General features: G+C 45.1%; 1 protein-coding gene across 1 annotated transcript in view; it reads right to left on the reverse strand.

Moving 5' to 3' along the window:
• Positions 1 to 3,838: 3,838 nt before the first annotated feature.
• TGFB3 (transforming growth factor beta 3) overlaps positions 3,839 to 21,743 on the reverse strand; it is a 33,929-nt gene continuing 16,024 nt past the window's right edge. Inside the window, exons 3-7 of the mRNA XM_048486325.1 lie at positions 20,304 to 20,433; positions 14,335 to 14,442; positions 12,412 to 12,583; positions 9,092 to 9,245; positions 3,839 to 4,838 (exon numbers count right to left, since the gene is read on the reverse strand). Coding sequence (XP_048342282.1) covers positions 4,680 to 4,838; positions 9,092 to 9,245; positions 12,412 to 12,583; positions 14,335 to 14,442; positions 20,304 to 20,433 — 723 coding nt within the window. The 3' untranslated portion in view covers positions 3,839 to 4,679. The remainder of the gene's footprint in view (positions 4,839 to 9,091; positions 9,246 to 12,411; positions 12,584 to 14,334; positions 14,443 to 20,303; positions 20,434 to 21,743) is intronic.

The following is a 21,743-nucleotide window of genomic DNA, read 5'->3' on the forward strand; positions in this document are numbered from 1 at the left end:
CCCTCTGCTACTCACAGTGGCCCACCAGGTACCTTTGGGAGCTTACATGTAGGATGTGAAAGCAATGGCCTGCTGCTGCTCCTGAGCACCCAGTCTGCGAAGGAGGAGGAGGAGGAGGAGTTTGGATTGATATCCCCCCTTTCTCTCCTGTAGGAGACTCAAAGGGGCTTACAATCTCCTTGCCCTTCCCCCCTCTCAACAAACACCCTGTGGGGTAGGTGGGGCTGAGAGAGCTCAGAAGAACTGTGGCTAGCCCAAGGTCACCCAGCTGGCGTGTGTGGGAGTGTACAGACTAATCTGAATTCCTCAGATAAGCCTCCACAGCTCAGGCAGCAGAGCGGAGAATCAAACCTGGTTCCTCCAGATTAGATACATGAGCTCTTAACCTCCTATGCCACTGCTGTTCCTAAGACATTTGCAAACTAGATCAAGGAGGATCAAGACTGGTAGCCATAGATCGACCCTAGAACACAGGATCTTGGGAAAAGGCCAAGCAGAATGATAACAACTTTTGCCAGAGTATTGGAGATGGTTATTTTTTTAAAGAAGGCAATAGCAAATGATGGCGAGATCTAAAGCAAAACTGCAACCACACCTTATGCAAATCGAAGGGCTGGTCCATCTGCAACAACAGTACTTTACCTTCGTGGGGAAAGTGGCCTTGGTCCAGCAGCTTACAGTATTCTGTGTAACTATTTATGGCTTGTTAAGGTAACTCTTAAATATACAATGTCTTTTGTTTCAAAGCATGAAAGTCAGTGGCTCGTTCACATGTATCGCAGCAGGTAGAGTTAAAGTGTTTGAAAAAGTGATCCCATTAGTCGAGGGATTGGGGAATCTCACTTTGTCCACTAAAGAGTTAAAATATATGGTGAAGAACTTAGACCTGAGTAAAGTTGCTTGTTTCCTCATAACATAATTGCAGGTCAAGGAGACCCAAAGAGAAATGAAGAGGCTGACAGACCATGAGTGGGAAGTGCCCTCTTATCTGCGCCTGAGTTCCCCAGTTGCAGGCGCCTGGCCAAAGGAGCTGGAATGATGGATTGACACGAGTCCAGCTGCTGTATCTGGAGTTTTTCATATCTCATAAAAATGCTTGAAATTACGGATTTTAACAGCCTGTTAAGTGATGAACAGTAAGAGTCTTATGCTGCAGAAAGGCTTGGCTGGGGTTTGATTGAAGGGTTAGCAGAGATGGGGGCATAGCAAGCTGTCAAGATAGAGAACAAGCACAGTGCGAGCACTCCATATATCTGGATGGCGGGGAGGTGTTGAAAACGTGCACCTCATTCCCAGCATTAGGATCTCAATGAGATTGTCAGAGTTGGGGCCAAATCTGCCGGAATGTTCCACCCCCAGGAAATCCACATGGATTTTTTTTTTTTTGCAGAACCATCTGCTGCTTCTTTTTTCTTCCAAAACTACATGAACGTTTTCATTCGGAGTAATCATTTTCCCATGCATATTCTTTCATGAGTGGTAGTTTATGGGGAAAAGGACTTTGCACCAGAATGTATGCTGGCTAGCACTGGCATGGAGGCAGCATTCTTCTCAGCGTGATATCAGCAGAATGATTGCTGCTTTTAGTCAGAGGGCTTGAATGTTGTTGTTTTTAAGCGGCTGTTTTGAAAGGGAGTTTCTTGTATCTATGTCAGCGATTCCCAACCAGGGTTCCATGGTACCCTGGGGTGCCGTGAGCATGTCCCAGGGGTACCGCGGCAATGCTACCGGCCCCCCTCACTTTTGTGGTGTCTCCCGCCGGCGCCGGCGCGGACATGGAGCTGGCCCAGGGGGGTAAGGCCTGCCGCAAGGTCAGAATCCACTCCCCCCCCCCCCAGTGCTTCCCTTCACCCTGGGAGGGGAAGGTGGGAGGGTGGCAAGCAGGGACACTGGGAGGGGAAGGTGGGAGGGGATGGGAGGGGTACCGTGAGATGTGAAGAGTGAGGTCAAGGGTACTGTGACGTTGAAAAGGTTGGGAAACACTGATCTATGTAATGTAACAACAACGTGGTCCTCTTCTACAGGATTTTGTGGCAGTGATCATTGGAGGTGGCCATCCTAAGAACCTTCTAGAACAGTGGTGGCGAACCTTTGGCACTCCAGATGTTATGGACTATAATTCCCATCAGCCCCTGCCAGCATGGCCAATTGGCCATGCTGGAAGGGGCTGATGGGAATTGTAGGCCATAACATCTGGAGTGCCAAAGGTTTGCCATCACGGTTCTAGAAGATCGTTGCCACTTTCATTTTAATTCTTATTTTTTATTTATATTCTGATTTTATCCTTGATGGGAACCCCCCTCCCCCAAAGTGGGCCCTAAGTCTTTGAACATTTGTGAAATCACCTGCTTTATGAACTGAAATGAATGGTGACTGCTTTGCACAGGATGGGAAGAACAATGTGGCCCAAGTAGGAAGACTGGACAGCTTGCTGGGAGGAGAAGACAAAGAGCCCAAGAGAAGGCAGCCCAGTGACAGGAAGGCTGAAAGAAGGGGTCACAGCAGGTCATCTTTTTTGAACCAGGAACTTATGAAACAAGACAGATAGATGAGGAAGGAGTATGGTGGGAGGGAGGCAATGAAGTTAAGGACAGGAGGGGGAATTAAATGAGTTACCTGTAGATGAATCTTGGAAGTATAGAGGCAAATGAGTGTAAGGTATTGACAAGAAGGGGAAGAGACAGGATCGCTGAGCAGCCAAGAGGCAGTAGTGGGGACAGGAAGTAAGTTAAGAGAAGTCAAAGATGGCGCACAAAGGAAATTGTAGGTTGTAGGAGCATAGAGATGACAAAAGGACTGACCACGCTGCAAGTGGGGTTGGAGCAGAACCTTACAGGGATATGAATGACTGGCCAAAAAGGGATGGGGAAGAAAAGCTGGAGTACTGTACGCCAAAGAGACAAGTGGACGTAGGGTAGCTAAAACCAATCCCCAACTGAGTCTTGTACCCTTTATAATTCCATAGGAAGGAAAAAAACTGTTGGGTGATGATGTCATGGGAAAGCTATCCCTGATTATTTCTTTCCTTCTAAGCAGCCTATTATTTAATTAACATTCAGGTTCTAGACCTGAAAGTCTTAAAGAGCCAAGATACGATGCTGGCAAAGAAAGGCAGATTCTAGATTGGGTTATTCTAGTCGCAGCTGCTTGAGTAAGCCATGTAAATTTTGGCATGGAAGCTGAGAGATGGAAAAGCAGGATGGGCGAAATAGGGTAGCCCCTTTAGTACCGGCTTCTGCTGTAGCTCAGTGGGAGCACATGGAAATCACAGGTTTGATCCCTTGCCCTGCTGGTTAAAAGGATCTTGGGTAGTGCTGCTGATGCTTCTCAGAACTATTTCTATCTTGTTCTCCATGGTGGCTGGAAACTGCTGTCAGTCACAAGAGCAAGTGTGGGGATAGACAGACAAATGGTCAAAAACAGTTTTATAGGAGTATTCCCACAATCATTCCAGCATGTCCAAATGCAGCTGAAATAAATACTTTCATTCCATGGATGAAAGAAGTCCAGCTGAGTCCTTTAGAAGGGGTTCTGTGGGGAGGGAAGAACCACCATGAACCCAAATCTCAGACCGAGTGTTGAGCTCAGTGGCCATGCTTTACTGAACACAGATTCAGCCAAGCTCCTTGAATAACCAGCTACTTTGTTCTGAGCATAACCAGCTACTTACTCTGAGCATAAACCTGTAAAAACAAATTGCACAAACTGGTTCCATTCAGCAGCCTTTCATGTGTGACTCAATTTTGACCAATCTGCTGGTTCCTGACAAGGATCTCACAAATGCTAGTTCACGCACACTTTTCCTTTGTCTAATCAAACAATGTACATGAATAGAAAATTCCAATTTCCCAAAAATATTTATTTTTTTTTACAATATTTGAGATTAATACTTCTTTACTAAAACCTTGGCAGGTGTAGCCTGGGCCAGGTTCTTGTGCAAGAGATGTGCAGATTTCCTTATAGTACTTCAACCACCTCAGCAAATCCTGGATTCTTTGAAGATTATTGTCTAAGTAATGGGTTGTGTATATGAGCACTGTCTCCAGAAGGCACATAGCAGGGGCTTCATTGGTAGGGTTTTGGTGGTGGGAATTGTACATTTCTACGATTCCTGCTTTGGAATTTAGCTGCTCAAGACGGCTGAGCAGCAGACCGCTGGACCCACGTTCTACAGCTGGATCCCAGTTCTAGAGCAACAAGTGACTCCTTTGTGATGGACACCAGTCTGGTTTCTAAGAAGATATTAGGCTTTTCTTTCAAAAGAAAATCCTCACCCTGTAGCAAAAAAGCTGGGCTCCAAGAAAGCTAGTGGTAGGACAAAATGTAGTCTTTTCCTTTTCTCTGTCCAAAGCCCCATTCCTGCTTGCCTCTTTGAATGTCGTTCTCTTCATTTGGTTGATATTTGTACCACTAAACATCTAGCTTGTACATATGTTCATATCCCCAGGCATCCATGTTGCCAAAGAAACTCCCAGAGAAAAGGTGACAGAGCCAGTAAGGCAGAGAGATGTTTTTTTTTTAAAAAAAAACACGCTGTAAAACAGGTCATTTGTCCTAGATCGCTGACTGAGAGGGCCAGACCACAGTGCCCCTGCCACAAGTTGTTCTTTGTCGTTTTGTTCAGTGGACAGAGGGTGGATCATCACAGTTCCTCAGCTACTGGTGGCACTGAGTCCTTTTCAGCTACACTTGCAGGATTTCACCACCATATTGGACAGCTGCTCCACTTTGGGTGTCCTTCCAACATAGTACAAGATGGTGAGTGGCTCCAGATCCTGGGGCACACAGCAAGGGGAGGCAGACGCTTCTGGATTCAGCGTATTATACAGGCCAAGCACCTGAGGAAAAAACCAACAGGAAACGAGGGAGGGAGATGGTTACAGAACAAAAAGGATTGCTTGTCAGCTAGAAAACATGCGAGTGATCCAAAAGTGTGTAGCTTAATCAACAGCTCTGACTTGCCATACCTGGATCTCCGCTGCTGTCCAGCGTTTTAATAAAATGTTATTAACGTGGCGAGTAAATTTGGAGCAGATGTGCAAGGCCCAGCTTTAAGGAGCAACCACTCGGGCTGCCACGAAGCATCCAAACCTCAACTCTACACTGGCACAACCGATTCTCTTGCATGTTCTGCTCTTCAAACACACAGAAAAATCCTGGGTGTAACCATCCTGTGACCCTGTTTGAGCTTCAAGAAAAACAGCTGAAAAAAATCAGCTAGCTTTGGCCAGCATCTCCAGATCACGCTGGATTCAATCCAGTCCCTCTCAAATATCTACATTCCCTTCCCAGCTTTTTGAATCCTCTACAAAGCCCGTGAGGTCTCTCACTGCTCCATCTCACATACTATTTTTACAAGCATGAGCGGGGAGGGGGGGGGGGAGGAACAGCTTGCTAGAGAGGAGCTCTGATTAATTCTTCTGCCTCCACCTGAACCTCCCTGCAAAACATTTTAATATTCTTAATGTGTTCCTCCCTAGAGGCTGCTGTATTTTGCAGTAGGGGGTAGTGCCGATGGTGGTTTAAGCATCTTAATCTGCTTTCATTGTGCTAAAAAGGCCCCACTACCATTAGCCTTGAGTGTGAATGAACAAATAAGACAAAACTCTCATCTGTATATATGTTGCCTATATAGTAACAAAAGGTTGCCTTATTTGGTTGTGGTGGGTTTTCCAGGCTGTGTGGCCGTGGTCTGGTGGATCTTGTTCGTAATGTTTCGCCTGCATCTGTGGCTGGCATCTTCTGAGGTGTATCACAGAGGGAAGTCTTAGTGGGGCATAGAATTGTCCATGTCCCCGGGTGGGGAACCAATCAGTAAGTGTTTGGGTGGAATTTACTATGAAAAGGTGTGGCTGATAGTATTGTATTGTGGGTGGACAGAAAACCCCCACCTGCAATACTATACTATCAACCACACCTTTGCATAGCAAGTTCCACCCAAACACTTACTGATTGGTTCCCCACCCGGGGACATGGACAATTTTATACCCCACTAAAACATTCCCATTCTCACTGGACACAGTGTGTAACAGACTTCCCTCTGTGATACACCTCTTAAGATGCCAGCTACAGATGCAGGCGAAACGTTAGGAATAAGATCCACCAGACCACAACCACACAGCCCGGAAAACCCACCACAACTAGTTGAATCAGGCCGTGAAAGCCTTCGACAATATGTTGCCTTATTTGACCACAATGGTGCACCTTTAATGGCAGCTTCTCACTTTCGAATCTCAGAAGTCTTGCATGGCAAGGTTGTGGACTCCACAATGATTACTTCTTACTTTTTAGCTTCATATCCATCTTCCTTGTGAATACTTTTCTACTTGCCACATTTTTCAGTTGAGCAATTAGTTTCTTTTCTCCTATTAACTATTCCTCACCCAGCTGTTTCTTGTTTTTTATTCTGGCTCTTTAAGTATATTTAGTCCTTCCTCTATCCTGTGGGTTCAGGGCTGCTCAATACAAGGTCATCAAAGCTGTATCTGTATCTCCAGGTGACTCGTAGTCTATATAGTAGGAGTTTTATTGAACTGTATCAGGGAAGATCACAAGGTGTCTTTTCTCAGGCACAAAGTCTTCCTCTTTCCATGAGTGCTGAAAATTAGGGGTGAGGCCGATTTGGTGCCATTTGACGTGTTTATTCTTTGAGTCTTTTATGTTCACCTGAATTTTCAACACGCACTCATCTTTTGAGTCTACTATGGCTTTCTGTACTGGAACCTCTTCAGAACCCCGCCTTCTGTTTGGATCCCCTCTGATGGCTACATTCACATGTGTGGCATAATGCTTTATGTTGCATAATGCAGGGATGCTCCTGAAATTATCTGCCACAGATCTTCTCTGCTGAATTTGATCCATCCACTCAGCAGTGTAACAGTCTAAACCAAGGGTCTGCAACCCATGGCTCCGGAGCCGCATGCGGCTCTTTCAGCCTTATACTGCAGCTCCACGTGGCCTAGAGGTCGTAGGGTAGCGTCGGCGTGTCCCTCCAGCCCCCCAGAGCAGCGCTGGAAGGAAAGGTGAGTGGAGGGGCCGAACCGGAGGTGGCTCTGTGCGGAGCCGCCTCTCCGGCTCGGTAGATCTTCGGGACCGTTGAAAACAGGTCCAAATGGCTCTTTGAGTGGTAAAGGTTGCCTACCCCTGGTCTAAACTTACCTGCACTGGGTTTTTTGCTTCTCTCATTTTTGTCACCTATTTAATGGTTATTTACTAAGAGTGGTTATGCATTAATTACCATCTCTAAGTGCAATGCCAAAATGCATCAGTGTCTGTAGACTGAAGTCTGGGAAGGAAGGCCTGATCTCAGGAGCCTGTATTTTGTCCCTTCCCTCTCTCCTAGTCCAAGTAAGCACGTAGAAACACCCAGGCAACCTCAGGGAGTCAAACATTCATGCAGAGAGCCATCCTAAGCAAGGTCACTTTTGCAGCAGAAGAGGGGTTCTTCTTTAGACACACTGGATCCTATTCAATAATTAAACGAGTCCCTTGTACTAACAAAGATGGTCCTTTATATAAATGTTATAGGTGACTGGGAAACAACAGCGGCGGATTTCATCACTGTATTTCATACATTGTAAATTTCAGAAGGGAACCGGGGTTAGTCTTTAGTCACAGAACGGAATTCAAGTCCAGTAGTACCGAAAAGACCGTCAGATTTTCCAGAATGAAATGCCTTGGCAAAGTGAACTTTGGTGCACGGAAGTGAATAGCCTGGAAAATTTTGTTGGTTTTTAAGGAGCTACGGAACTCAGATTTTGTTCTCTTACAATTAGCTTCTTCATTTTCACAGGTTGGAATACTTCCTGCTATTACATAATAAATAACTCTGCCAGAAGGATATGACAGATACACTGTTGATGGAGATTCCTTCTACCAGAGGTAGATGGTTCCCTGTCATAACGGGAACTCTTGCCTGTGTGCTGGAACATTTATCAGCAATGCTAGTAAGTGTTCTGGTGGTTGCCTACATAAACACTTCAGACAAGCAATAATAACCACAGTGGTGTACTTGTTGGGTTACCTAGCTGCTGCCAAAAGAAAAATGACTATAAAGAAAAACATTCTCTCTAGCTTGTTCCCACTGGAGGTTTTCCTGTGGATTTTCTCCTGCATGAGGGTATGCTAAACTGTACACGCAGAAGGACCAGTCGCTGCCTCCTTCAGACTGCACGGCACAGCAACTACAGGCCACTGTGGTAGTCCAGAAAAGGATGCCTGTTCAACTGCACATTCAATTAAAATGCTGCAGAGAACCTGGAAAAGGGAGGGAGTAATTGCTCAACCAAGTGTGCAGTCTGTGGTGCAGCACCACCATAATCCTAAACACGTGCACATTTGTAGGCCATGCAGATAAGGTGTCACCCTTCAGTTGTAAGCATCTACAAAAGTCTCAGAAACTGGGGAGGGCTCAGGTGGAAGAGTTGCAGAAGTCTGACACCCAAGCTTCTTCATTCCACCTATTTCCTTGTCCCTTTCTTGTTCCTATAGGTCCCATGACTGCAATATTGCTTGCATTTCATCCCTTTACCTTCACTATCCCAGTCTAGAGATTTGAAAGGCCAGAGGAAAAACATGTACACCTGTTTGTAAGAAAGAGCCAATAGGCATTCACTTTCGAACTGGGTAGCAGTACCTGAATAAATATGAGGTTTAAGTTGCATTAACTGAATGCCGCATAAAGTCATTCAGCACACACTGAAAGCAAAAATCGTGTAGATTCTGTACCCTGGATTGTCTGCATCGCTACTGTAAAGGATGTGTGGGCTTTTACTGTTAACACAAGGGAGAGAACGGGAGCGCACCCCTGCTGTTCCTGGGAAGAGGCTGCTCATTGCATAATCTGCTGGAAGGGAAAAGGGAACCCCTTCTTCCTTTCCAGGAAGCTGACATTTCATTTTGATGTGTCAGTCAGGACACCAGCAGGAGATTAGAAGTATCTCAGGTTTTCCAAGAGGCAGCTGCCCACTGAGATTGCAGCTAAGAAGTTAGAAGTTAGAATCCATTTCATGAGTTTATGAAGTAGGCAGTGCTTCCTCCCTCGCCCAACTCCTAGATTCCTGCATCATGCCAATATCGAGGATTGTCCTACCGTGCTATGAGTTGTGTCTGCACTGCGGAGGTACGGGCATGGTCCAGAACAGAAGTTGGCAAAGTACCCCTTGGGCTCATGAACCCATTTCCAGCCCAGATCTTGCCGGAAGTCAATGTAGAGACGGCGCACACAGCAGTTCTCTTCTAGGTTCCTGCAATTAAAAAGGGGCTTCTTGTAAAACGGAGATGAGACCATCAGAGAACATTTCTGACACTCTTTGGGGAGTTTTCACGTCACACTAGAGAAGCAGGACGCCTCCTCAAAAAAGAGTATGACTGGGCCACTGTGGTACAAGAAGCACATATTGGCATGTTAGGAACAAGATCTACAAGACCACGACCACACAACCGGAACGCCCACAACAACCAGTTGAGTCTGGCCATGAAAGCCTTCGACAATTCACAGAAATAAGTTGGCCAATTCCACAGCCCCTGTAAGACCTCAGTATAAAATATCCAGTTTGGCATGTGTGGTGAAGAGAGGATGAAGAGCCAGACAACCAAGGCCAATTTCTTTTAAGATATAAGGAAGCCAACAATACCGCTAATGAAGGATTCTGGGTAAAGTTGCACTCCCTCTAAAAGAGCAGCTTTGCAGGCTGGAATGGTATTGATCTGGGCTTATGAATGGCAGCTCAGGTCTTCTCTGCAACACATTATAATCCTTTTGGCTTAAGACTGCTTCCACACACTTACACAGAACATACAAAATAAAGCTCCCCTCTCACCCAGTGTCTACACCCCATTAAAAGCCTCGGCAAACAAAATGGCCTTGCAGAGGCACCAGAAGATTTCTAGTGATGGCACTCCCTCAGGAATGAAAAGGCATGGGCTGTGATTGATACCTTTTGTGGGGGAACAGCCAGATGGTGGCAGCCTGACTAATCGATCCATAGGGACTTAGGGAGAGAAAGCAAGATGGGTCCTATGCCAGAAAACCCTTTAAAGGGTTATAATCAGCACCTTGGACTCAGCCAACACAGCTGTTTTATGATAGGCCAAATAGTTTCCAGGCTAGCTGGATTTTGTCAGATCTTGGAAGTTATGTAGGGTTGGCCCTGGTTAGTACTTGGATGGGAGACCACCAAGGAAGTTTAGGGCTGCTACACAGAGGAAGGCAATGGCAAACCACCTTCAAATGTCTCTGCCTGGAAAAGTCTATGAGCTCCCTACAAGTCAGCTGTAACTTGACAGCAATAAATTAATTCAAAAGTTTGCCATTGGCTAGCCCCTGACATAATTCTGATGCAGGAGAGACAGCTGTATTACTATGTCGTAGCACACTTTTGAATCAGCTGAAGGTCCCAGGTTGTCTTCGAGGGCAGTCCACCACAGAGCACATTACAGTGATCCATCAGGTTTCACAAGCATGGGTCAGAATGGCGATAGAGCAGACTATACCGCTCTGTTTTGAAAATAGCAAGACTGAGGCCAGTAGACCTACTCAGTTCTTAACTTGCTGTGCAAATACTAACACTGCTCCATCTACAACAGGTGGACCCACCCTCTTTAAATCAACACTGTTGTACAGTTTCATTTGGAACACCAGCTATAGTCTTTCTGGAAGAACACAAATCTGGCAATGGTTATCCAGCCTCTGATTATATCCTATTGAGACTGTGGCAATGTGCTTTACATTAGGGCTGCCCTTGAAGACGGTTCAGACACTGTAATTGGTGCAAACTGCAACAGCATGACTACTTGCTGTGGTAGGATATGAGGATCATATCCTGGCCATTTTAAGATAGTTATCTCTTTGCATTCTGGACAAAATATATTACTTGGGAACAGGATACTTAAAGGTTCACATACTCCTTATATATCTACCCAGAAGCTAAATCTAAGCGCCTTCTGTGAATGCACCCTGTCTCAGTAGTAAGATGGGGGCTTTCAGTGGTCTTTGGACCAATCTGCACAGAGGCTTCTGGTGCCAAATCTATGGTTTTAGGCATCCGGTTCCAAATTTCCTTTTCTTGGGCTTTCAATTAATTGTTCTTTTGTGCAATTTATACTCCCCAGTTGTGTTTGCATAGGCTATATTTTGTTTCATGCATGTGAATCCTTGCCCTTTACAGTTCCCACCTTCTTTTGAGTTTTAGCTCCTGATCTAGATGGCCCAGGCCAGCTTGTATCTTAGCAAATCTCAGAAGCTGAGCAGGGTTGGCTCTGGTTGGTACTTGGATGAGCAAACCACCAAGGAATACCAGGGCCTCTTGCCTTGAAAATGCCAAAAGGGGTCACCATAAGTTGTCTGCAACATGATAGCACTTCACACATGCACACAGCATTTGATTTACTACTATTTTATTACTGTGTTTAGGACTTTGTTGGGAAACCTATAGGCTAAATGTGAAAGATGAAAACTGATTAAATAAGCAAGCCCTAGTAATAATCATAATGTCAGGACCCTGCTGGTGATGCTGTGTATGGTTGCTCTTTGAGGTTATTAATTGCTTATTAACTGCACCAGCAATTAATTGATCGTTATTAACCAGGTTGCTTGTTTGTGTGGTTAATAAGCAATTAATAACCTCAAAGAGCAACCATACACAGTCACCAGCAGGGTCCTGACACAAAACTCTGTTATGTAGGCCTTTCTGAGAAATCTACATGTCTTCTGAGAAATCTACGTGTCAGCCAGCCCTACACAAAAGGGAACACAATCCAGCTGTGATTTATATTAAGCGCTGCTGGTCTCAGCAAGATCAGCAAATCTTCTGTCCAAGGGGAATTTTGGGTCAGTAGGGGAGCAATACCCACAGGATTACAGGCAATGCTGAATCTCAGGAAAACTGCTTTTCCAAAACATGCCTCCTCCCAAAGAGACGCCTATCCCTATGGAGGCTGAGTTTCAACCTAACTCCTTACACTTAGCACATCTGATATGAGGTCCCTAAGATGGCTGTCATGTGAACTGGGTGTGCTCTGTGCCAAGGAAATGGTAGGTCAGGCCAGGCTCATGCAACTTGTGATATCAGCTGAATGCAGTGCAAGGGACACTTACAATAGCGTACCAAGGAATGAATAAGATGCTCATTTCTGCTGCCTGCAGGGAACTGGCAACAACAGGGAAGCGGCCAGGCACCTCATAAGCTGCAACCAGAGGCCCATACTCTGTGTGTTAACCATGGAGGGTCACAAAGTGTACAGGCCAGCGTCACTTCAACTTTGTGTGGCTTCAGTTCACTGGAATATTTTTCAGTCACACTGCAGAGAAGAGGAAGGGGGCAAGATAGATGGGGAAGAGGAGCTGCTGCAAAGCAAGTGTGAGGACAGTCAACACCCAACAAAAAGAAAAGAGTGGGAATCCCAGCTCACCGAAAGCAGTAATTGGTGTCTAGTGCTCGTTTTTTCCTTTGGTTTCTTACGGCTGGACTTCCAAGCCTATGCGAGGGCAGCATCATCAAAATCAAGTGGGGGGTGTGAAGGTCTTTCTGCTTCTTCAGACTCCCCAAGTCCCCACGCCCATGGCTGTCTTCACTGTCGATGCCTGAAGAAGGAGGAAAATGGAAGCCGTGAAGTCTTAGGTTTGCGGCAATAAAGAATTCTGGATTCCATAAAAGATGCAACACGAGAACAGTTCGGGAAAGACTCCAGCAGCTTGGCCAGCGTAAGGCTCCTCTGGGAGGACTGGGCAGCCTTGCCAGGATAAACTTGGTTGCTCTCAGCCTGAAATGAAGTTTTGCGGGTCACTTGTTTTATCATTTGTAAACTGGTGGAGGGGCCATTCATCTCTTCCTCTCGCGGCTGGTTCCTGTCCCCGGAGAGGCGGGATAAGATGAACAGCATGGAGGAGATGTCAGATTGCTGGCATCACACAGCAGAAGGAATCTCCTAGATACGGAGCTGTGGGTACTGGTGGCCATAGCCCAGGGCCAAAAGCCAGACAGCTGCTTCTGCTGAGCCTGGCCAAGCCACTGGCAGCCGGTGCCATCTCAGGCAGGTTGCCCAGCTTCCCTGTGCCCACATCATGCAAGCTGGAAACCAGAGTGAAACCAAGAATGCATCAGAGCCAACCTTTCCAGACAGAAAGAGAGAGCGAGCTCAAATTTAGTAATTGCTCGGCCTTTTATAATTCATGCCTCTGCACAATACAGACAGGGCTGGAGTCCACTTTACAAACTTTGTTCTGTTTTGTACCAGTTTAGTTGCCGTGGCTTTCCCCAAAGAATCCTGGGAACTGTAGTTTGATAAGGCTGCTGAGAATTCTGTTATGACAATCCTCGTCCCCACCCCCCCATAGCTACGGTTCCCTGCATTTAATTGGGAATGGTTATTAAAATACTTTCTTGTATCTACTGTACGTGTGTCACCCACACTCCTAATCTACCTGCTCTGTCTCTGCTGTAAAGAAAAAAAAACCTATCCTCATACACATACAGACTCATAGACACCAAACAGATGACAACTTGCAACAACGTTCTTTTAAAAAACAAATTTGGATGGATAATGATTATTTTCACTTAGGCTGATTATGCATAGAATGCTTATCTCAGGACTCTTCTCTGCACAGTGGGTTTGCAGAGGGTTATCGTCACGTTGAGGAGGCAGCCCAGTGCCTACCCCGCAGCTGCCTGCTGAAATCTCAACCGACCTCTCCTTTTGCCTCTTCTCTTAACTCTGCCCATCAACAGGCTTAAAGGCACAGATTTCTATGATCTCTTCCCCTGCACTCTCTCTCTGTCTGTCTGTCTCACTCAGTCTCTTGCTGCTCTAAAAGAGGGAGGCTGAGAGGCTTGTTTTTAAAATAGAAGCTTGTCTGAAATAAAGTGTCAAAAAAAGCAGGGAAGGTGGGGTGGAGCCAGAAAGAGACCCTTCCTGTGCTGCTCCTTTGCAAAAGCCAACTGTCTGTTATTACGACATTGATGTATTGATACAGGCATTTAGAGAAGTGAGGAGTCAGCAACAGAGAGGAGGGCAAGGGGGAAGAATGCAAAGCAATGCAAGGGAGTGGAGGGAGGAGACTGGGCAGGCTGGTTGTGAAGAGGGAAGAGGCCCAGGGCAAAGCTGTGCTCACTGGCAAATCTGCCTGCTCTGGCTGCGAAGCAAAACTAAATTCATGCTAGAAGTGGCCTTGCATGCCGTGGGAAGAATAGAAAGTGAAAGTGGGGCTTGAGGAAATACGTCCGTACAAGAAATCTTGAAGTGACATACATTTGCTCCCATCACGCAGCAGATGCCTTGTGCATAATCAGCCTTAGTGATTCTTTTTGCTTTCCCCTCCACTCTCCCCTTTGTCACCTTTGAACTTGATCTCCAGCACTTCATGCAGGTTCTCCAAGATGTCACCATTTGACTGGAAGGTATTGCACGGGCAATGGATGCTGATCTCCAGTCCCTGGTTAGATTCTGTTGAGAGAAAAAGGACTTATGAGAACATCGTGTCTCCTATCCTAGTGGTCCTTCAGCAAATTCCATTTCCTTAGTTTCTTCAGTCTTGTGACTATTTTTGACACCCTGCCACAAGAACTGAAAATGAGAACTATAGGGACAATGAATGTGGTGGTGCTGCCGGAAATGGCAGTGTTGTGTCCAGTTCCACTTTCCAGATTCAAACTACTTAATTTATCAGACTTCAGAATTCTGATGTCATTAAGCTGTGTTTTCCCACCTCCTTGATCCACATCTCTGGTGGCCACTGGTTGACTAGGAAAACACTTAGCTTAATGACATCAGAATATATGTCATTAAAATAGACAGTACAGTGAGGAACGGGGAAATCTCTTGATGTGCAAACTTAATTTTCCAGCGATGTGTCACTTACTAGGAACTAATCCCAGTAAAATTGAGCAACCATGGGGTTTCAGACTGCAAGACATTGACAGAACCTTTTACTGCCCTCCTCTTTTTTGTGAGTACACATGCTCCCCAGACATTTAGAGAGCCATTCCAAAGCAGGTCAACTCATAACCCTGCTCAATGGCGCTTACTCCCAGGGATGTGTTCTCAGGATTGCATTGTTATGCTTGCACTGCTGAACCCAAAATTGCAACAGCAGCACACAAAGCCTGCAGCCAGAATCCACGTTGCAAATTACAACAAAAACTTACCCAGTTTACATAATTTGGACAATGGTGTTAAGGAATTTGAAAATTCATGGCTAGGGCTTTAATAGCGGTGGGAAACGTGAGAGTGACCCATCCATAATACACAAGTTGCCAATGCTAGCTGAAAGAAGCGTTGAGTTCTGAGCTGAGAAGGTGGCCACAAGAGGTCTGTATGCCATCATCCAAGCAGAGTTCTGCACTAGAAACTTCTAGGGGAAGTGCGAAGAGGGGAAGCTGGCAGTATGGAGGTAAGTACTGGGTTCACTTGTGACTCTCTGGCTTTGCTACCACTTAGTGTGTGTATATCCTATTGTAGAGTCCAGGGCAAGCCACACTAACTAAAACATGGATAGGCTGGTCTCTGTCTGTTGCAAGCAGCTGGCAGCAGGTAGCTGGAACCCCCAATGAATGCGGCTGGCAGGAGAATGGGGAAATAAACTAGACATTAAAATTCTTGGTTCTCTTAAGCTTATTCTCTAACATTCTTCTTTGCTTTCCATAGACCCATCTGGCCTTTCTTTTCCTTTCATTCATCTGGTCCCCTTACTCATGCAGTTATATGTGAATGTTAAGTGGCATCAAAGTGCTTCTAATTCACAGCAACGCTGTCAATCAGTGTCCTCCAAAACATTCTACTGTTAACACCATGCTCAGGAACACTGCTACCAATTAATCAGAAGGAGACTGAGACTGAAAAGGGCAGCCAGGAAGAAGCTAGAAAATATTCTTAAGGGTAAGGATGTGTCACTGGCAACCAAGATCAAGTTAATTCCTGCCATAGAAGCTAAAATGACTACATTAAGGCTATGGTACTTTGGTCACATTATGAGAAAATAAGACATTCCTGGAAAAAGACAATAATGCTAGGAAAAGTTGAAGGCAGCAGGAAAAGAGGAAGGCCCAACATGAAATATATTGACCCTATAAAGCCACAGTAGGATGTTTTAGAGGACATTGATTCATATTCCCTCACTAATAGATCAAGTCCTCCATTATGAAGACTTCCCACTACATGGAGTATCCCTGGCTCTTCTGATCTCCCAAACTGAATTTGGAGAGCTTCCTGTTTTCCATTAGTGCAGTAGGATGTCTTTTAATACTGGGTTACACCTCCTTGGAACTATTTAATGCCCTTTCTCTTTGGCTGAGTGAACTAAGTGGCACTCAACTAATTATTCTGAAATGTTGCCTGGGAAATGTCAAGTTGAAAATGCTGAGATATCCTACAGTGCCTTAAAGTCACTTTATTCTGCCAGAAGATTTTGAACTAGAACTCCAAAATGTCCAAGAAGATGCACACCCTCCCCAAAAATAACTGTGGCTGTCAAAGTGGCCTCTGATCTCTGAAAACATATGCTACTAATAGTGCAATCCTAAACAAAATTACTCCGTTGTGAACAGATTGTATGCAATGTTCAAGAAGGCATTTTTAAATATAGATCAGAACAGTAGAAGATTGCAACAGCCCAGGAGAGCACCACTTTAATAGAATAAAATTGCAACCCAAGCCCATGATAACTGTAGGTATCCCTTTTGTTAGCTGCATTGCCTTGTACCTTGTAATCCACCTTCTACTTATGATATACCTTGCTTTAAATAATTACTATTCACATTGTTTCCTACTTCTGTAATTCTAGACCAATTTAATTGATAATTGGTTGTCTTAATGCCGTATATCTATACTTTTTGTTGCTGTTGTTCATCTTGGGTCTCAGTGAGAAAGGCAGACTATAAACAACATTTAAAAAAATAGCGGCAGCCATAAGTCTTGTCTGAGCCTTGGAGGGTACAGAACCAGCCCCAGAATCTTAGCACCTGTCTAAACTTTTTAGCTGGCAGCAGCTGCTGAACCCAACAGTTTGAATCCCATCATCAAAATCATTTTCTGCTATTATTTGCCCATGAATTGTAAGATCAGCCACAAAAGCCACACTGGAGAAGCCACAAGGCACTGCTGGGTAAGGCATTGTCCATGATTAAGTGTATTATATTAGTTGGAGTAGCAACCTGACCCAAGCAACAATTCAGAAGTGAGCTCAAGAGCCCATGAGATGCTGCCTTGACCTAAGAAGCTGTATTCAGAAGCTGTATTCTCCTTCCAGACTCTCTTGTTTGCATTCCAGCTTTGACTGACACCCGGATTCTACTGTACCTGTGACTCAGCAACTGTGAAAGGAATCAGTGTTCTTGCCCTAAGCTGCCTTCATACTCAACAGCAGCTGTTTGTGTCACATAGGAGCAGAATCAGGACTCAATGCAGCTTTCCTCAGCCGTGCTGAGGCGACTGATCTATACCTCAGGAATCAGAGCTAAACATGGCTCAGTATGAAACAAAAGTATGGCTTAAAAAAAAGAAAAGAAAATCTTGAAGTTGAGGTCTATTGGAGGATGCTAGAATAGCCACTATGTGAAGGGAGTGCCTGGCAAATACTTTTGTGGGACTAAAGCGTTTCTTAAGAGGTGGCTGACAGAAAAGGTGACAGAGAAGAATAGCTCCTGACAATCCAAGTGCGAATCTTGAGCAGATTTATGTCAGCACATGGATACAATTGTGCAGTGTGATCCTGTATATATTTACTACTTATTGTGAGACCTGGTATGTGTCATTCCCTAAGAAAAGACTTGCCACAGTTAGTATTTGGGTTGCAGAAACTAAACATACCATTAATATTAAATCGTATATTTTGAGTTAGGCACATGCGCTTTCTTATACTGGATCTTTGTTAAATTTGATGCGGTTTGGCCCCTTAATTCTAAATTTTTGCTGTTCCCTGCTTTACATGTTCTATACATGTTATAGAGATGGGGTGGGTTGGGGAGAGAATGCAGAACAGAAGAAGCTTATAGTAGAAGATGGGAGGTCTTGCGTCGCTGCTCTGATATTAGCAAGATGAAGCTTGAGGGAAATCTGACCTACAATGAGGGACCATGGTTTAGTAGTAGAGCATCTGCTGGGCATACAGATGTTTCCAGTTCAATCCCTTCCATCGCCTGTTACAAGGAGTAGGAAGCAGGTGATGTGAAAGACCTCTGACTGAGACCCTGGAGAGACGATGCCAATCTGGGTAGACCTTGATGGCCTGATTCAGTATAAGACAACTTCATATGACTGCAGTGTAGACTGTGGTAGATGAGTTACACCTCCTGCCTGAAAACCAATTCTGGGCCATGCTGGGTTCTCTTTCCCCTCCCTGCTGTCGCTTCACAAGTTCCTGCCACAACTATGGATGACAGACAGGGCAAGACTTGGATTCATGTGCACAGTACATGTAAAATTTGAAATAAGAGAGCAGCTGCAACATTGAGCAATGCGGTGCAGGGTGGCAGGAGCTCTGAGCCATCAGAAAAACAGCAGCAGCAGCAGCAGCAGATCTATATTAACAGAAGCAACATTTGCGTAAGTCGGTGGAAGCAGCCATAGAAGCAGTATGGACCTGCTTTAGCCCGTGTCGTGGTGGTGAGTTCCTTGAAAGTGCCCTTCCCTGACTATTTTTGAAGGAAGTGTCTCAATAAAAATCAGAACTAGTTAATGGCCTCCTGTTCAGAGAATGAATGCATGGAACTGCCTTATCTGAGTCAGATTTTCCATTGGCGTATTGCGATCAGTAATATCTGGCTGTTAGTAGCTCTCCAATATCGCGGGCAGAGATTTTCCACACCACCTTCTACATCCTTTTTTAAAAGAGAGGGTTTGCTGGGGATTGAACTATGAACCTACAGCATAGAAAGGAGATGCTCCACTATTGACCTACACTACATAATTAATTATCAATGAATTTTTTGAATAGCACTGTTATTTGAAATAACAGAAAATGAACTGAAGTGCCTTACGGATTAATTGCTGTGAAGCTCCTACAAAATTCAGCATTCAAAATCTCATCTATCATTTATTTCTGCTTGATCAATATTCAGTTCTTATGAAACCTGTTTGTTCTTCAAGTTGCACTTGGTTTTGAACCAAAGGGAGGAAGTAGCCAAGAATAAGTCACTTGATGATTGATTTTTGTGTTGAGAAAAATTGTTTTTCTGGCTAATTAATTTAATGTTTTATTATACTTTATCAAACTAATATTAACAACCTGTTCATTAGTATTCAATACTTAAATGTTAATAAATCAGTTGAAGTGCTGTTAATAAACTTTAATTTCTAACAGATGGCTAACATGGATTGTTGTTGAAATGACTGTTAATGAACAGAACTGGAACTGATTGAAGAAACTAAGTGAAGCAATTAATTACTGGGTATGACTGCCATTGTTGAGTATTTAATATACGGTAGCTTTTATCTATATATATAAAAAGTAAAACGTGAGTTTGTTCCTGATGGTCTACCACAGGAACTGCCGGCCCAACTCCTCTGAAAATTCCCAGCCACTGTAGTCAGCCAGGCGAGCGTGTTTTAAGCCTCTCTGCTGCCTTCAGCACCCCTCCTGAGCCACAAAAACCTCTCCTTAACAAAACCCCTGCCACCCCCTGCTGGCCGGTCCACCAGCGAACGCTCCGCCCCTACCCCGCCGACCCACTGAAACCTCCTGCTGCCTCTCCCAGCGTGCCAGAAGAAGTCTTGCTGCTGGGTTCCAACGGCTGCCACATCCACTGCGCCTGGCCCGCAGACCACCCCCCGAGCGATCTCCCCCTCCTCCCAACACCACCTACTGCGCATGTCCGCAACTGTCCTCAGACCACCGCTGCCACTCCTAGCAGCTGCGCCGCCAACACCCCTCCTGCAGCTGCGCAAATGCAACCACGCTTTGCCAGACACCACTCGGAACACAATGAGCGCCAGTAGCACCCTCCCCCCGCCCCGACTTATTTTTGCGCATCAAACTGGAATGCCCAGACTCGCTCACTCAGCGGTCACTGTCCTACCCGCCCTGCACAGCTTTCGCACGCCCAGCCACCCACCCACCTCATTTGTGCGCCAGCAGCTCCCACAATAAGCCACAGCAACGCGTGGCCGGGTACCGCTAGTATATTATAAATACATTACATTATTATTAAAAAAGTAAAAAAATGAATCAAGTTACATGTTCAGTTGTGAATAAATAATTCATGTTGAATAACCAAGGGATGAGAAGTTAACCACATACATGCTTGTGTGAACACACCCTGTGCTACCATCAGATCAAGTAAGAGAGGGTCTCTGCAACTTGATCCACCTACCTCTATACAGAAGCCATTCACGCACAGTCTCTGTGACATCAAAGGATAGCCACTCGGGGGAGCCCCGGGTCATCACGTTCCTGCCACTGAGGTAACGCTGCTTTGCGATGTGCTCGTCAGGCTTCAGAATCTGTGTCAGAAGGAGACACATTAGACATTGTTCAACTCAGCAAGGCCAACATGTGTGTCCTCCTAGATGAGTTTGTGTTGCCAGGTTACCAGGGATATGAGACTGAAGCAAACTTGCCAATGCAGATACAGTTAATATCTCTCTCCATCCGAACTGTGATGCATACAGACATCACTGAACTTAGACTCATGTTCTTTCTGCCTCCGATCATCTGAGGTAGGCTAGGCTGTGAAAGTGTGACTAGCCAAAGGTAACCTCACTAAATTCATGGTGAAGTACAAATTTGAACCTGGTTCTTCTCAGTCCTGTCCAGTTCCATAACCATTGTGCCATACTGGTTGTCTCAATGAAAATGAGGGTGTCTGTCTTCATCTACGGGTACCAATCATTGTGTTTGGCCAGTTGAGAAGAATAAAGATTGATCTGAGATGTATGAATTTACTAAAACTTTGCCCCTAAAATTCAGATGAAAGCTCTAAGAAGAAGTCAGTGGGGATTTCTATTATCCAAGATATTAGCACTACAGCTAAGACAGGAGTCAAAGTTGTCAGAAGCTAGACAAAGAATCCCCAAAAATCCTATTCTTAGAGGCAACATATGGAAATGGGGCAATGTGCAAATGGCATGAAGGTTCACAGATTTTTAGAATCGATATGATGGCAATTAATTATAATGCAGTTAACCACTCCTTTCTGGAAATTATGCTGGCGGAAAGTGCCATCAAGTTGCAGCCAACGTACAGCAACCCAGTAGGGGTTTCAAGGCCGGAGACAAATAGAGGGGGCTTGCCATTGCCTGCCTCTGCAGAGCGACCATGGACTTCCTTGGTGGTCTCCCATCCAAATGCTAACCAGGCCCAACCCTGCTTAGCTTCTGGGACAAGATTGGGGTAGCCTGGAAATTACATACACCTTCAATTCTTATTTATAAGTAGACCAAAGGATGATCAGTACGTACATACTATGTATGGAGAGTCAAGAATCTATCTATAGCAGTGATGGCGAACCTTTTTGAGACCGAGTGCCCAAATTGGATCCCAAAACCCACTTATTTATTACAAAGTGCCAACACAGCAATTTAACCTGAATACTGAAGTTTTAGTTTAGAAAAAACGGTTGGTTCCGAGACACGTGTTACTCAGGAGTAAACTTAGTGAAGAAACTGTGCAATGCTTCAAATGGGTGAATCACGATCCTTGCCAGCAACCAAGCTTACTCCCAGGTAAAGGATCATGCCCAGGCCAGCCTAGATGTGTGTGTGTGGGCCACCCCCCTCCCACATGATGAACTCTGTGCACGAGTGCCCACAGA

The sequence above is a fragment of the Sphaerodactylus townsendi genome, linkage group LG02 (assembly GCF_021028975.2).
Source record: "Sphaerodactylus townsendi isolate TG3544 linkage group LG02, MPM_Stown_v2.3, whole genome shotgun sequence".
NCBI classification, from domain to species: Eukaryota; Metazoa; Chordata; class Lepidosauria; order Squamata; family Sphaerodactylidae; genus Sphaerodactylus; species Sphaerodactylus townsendi.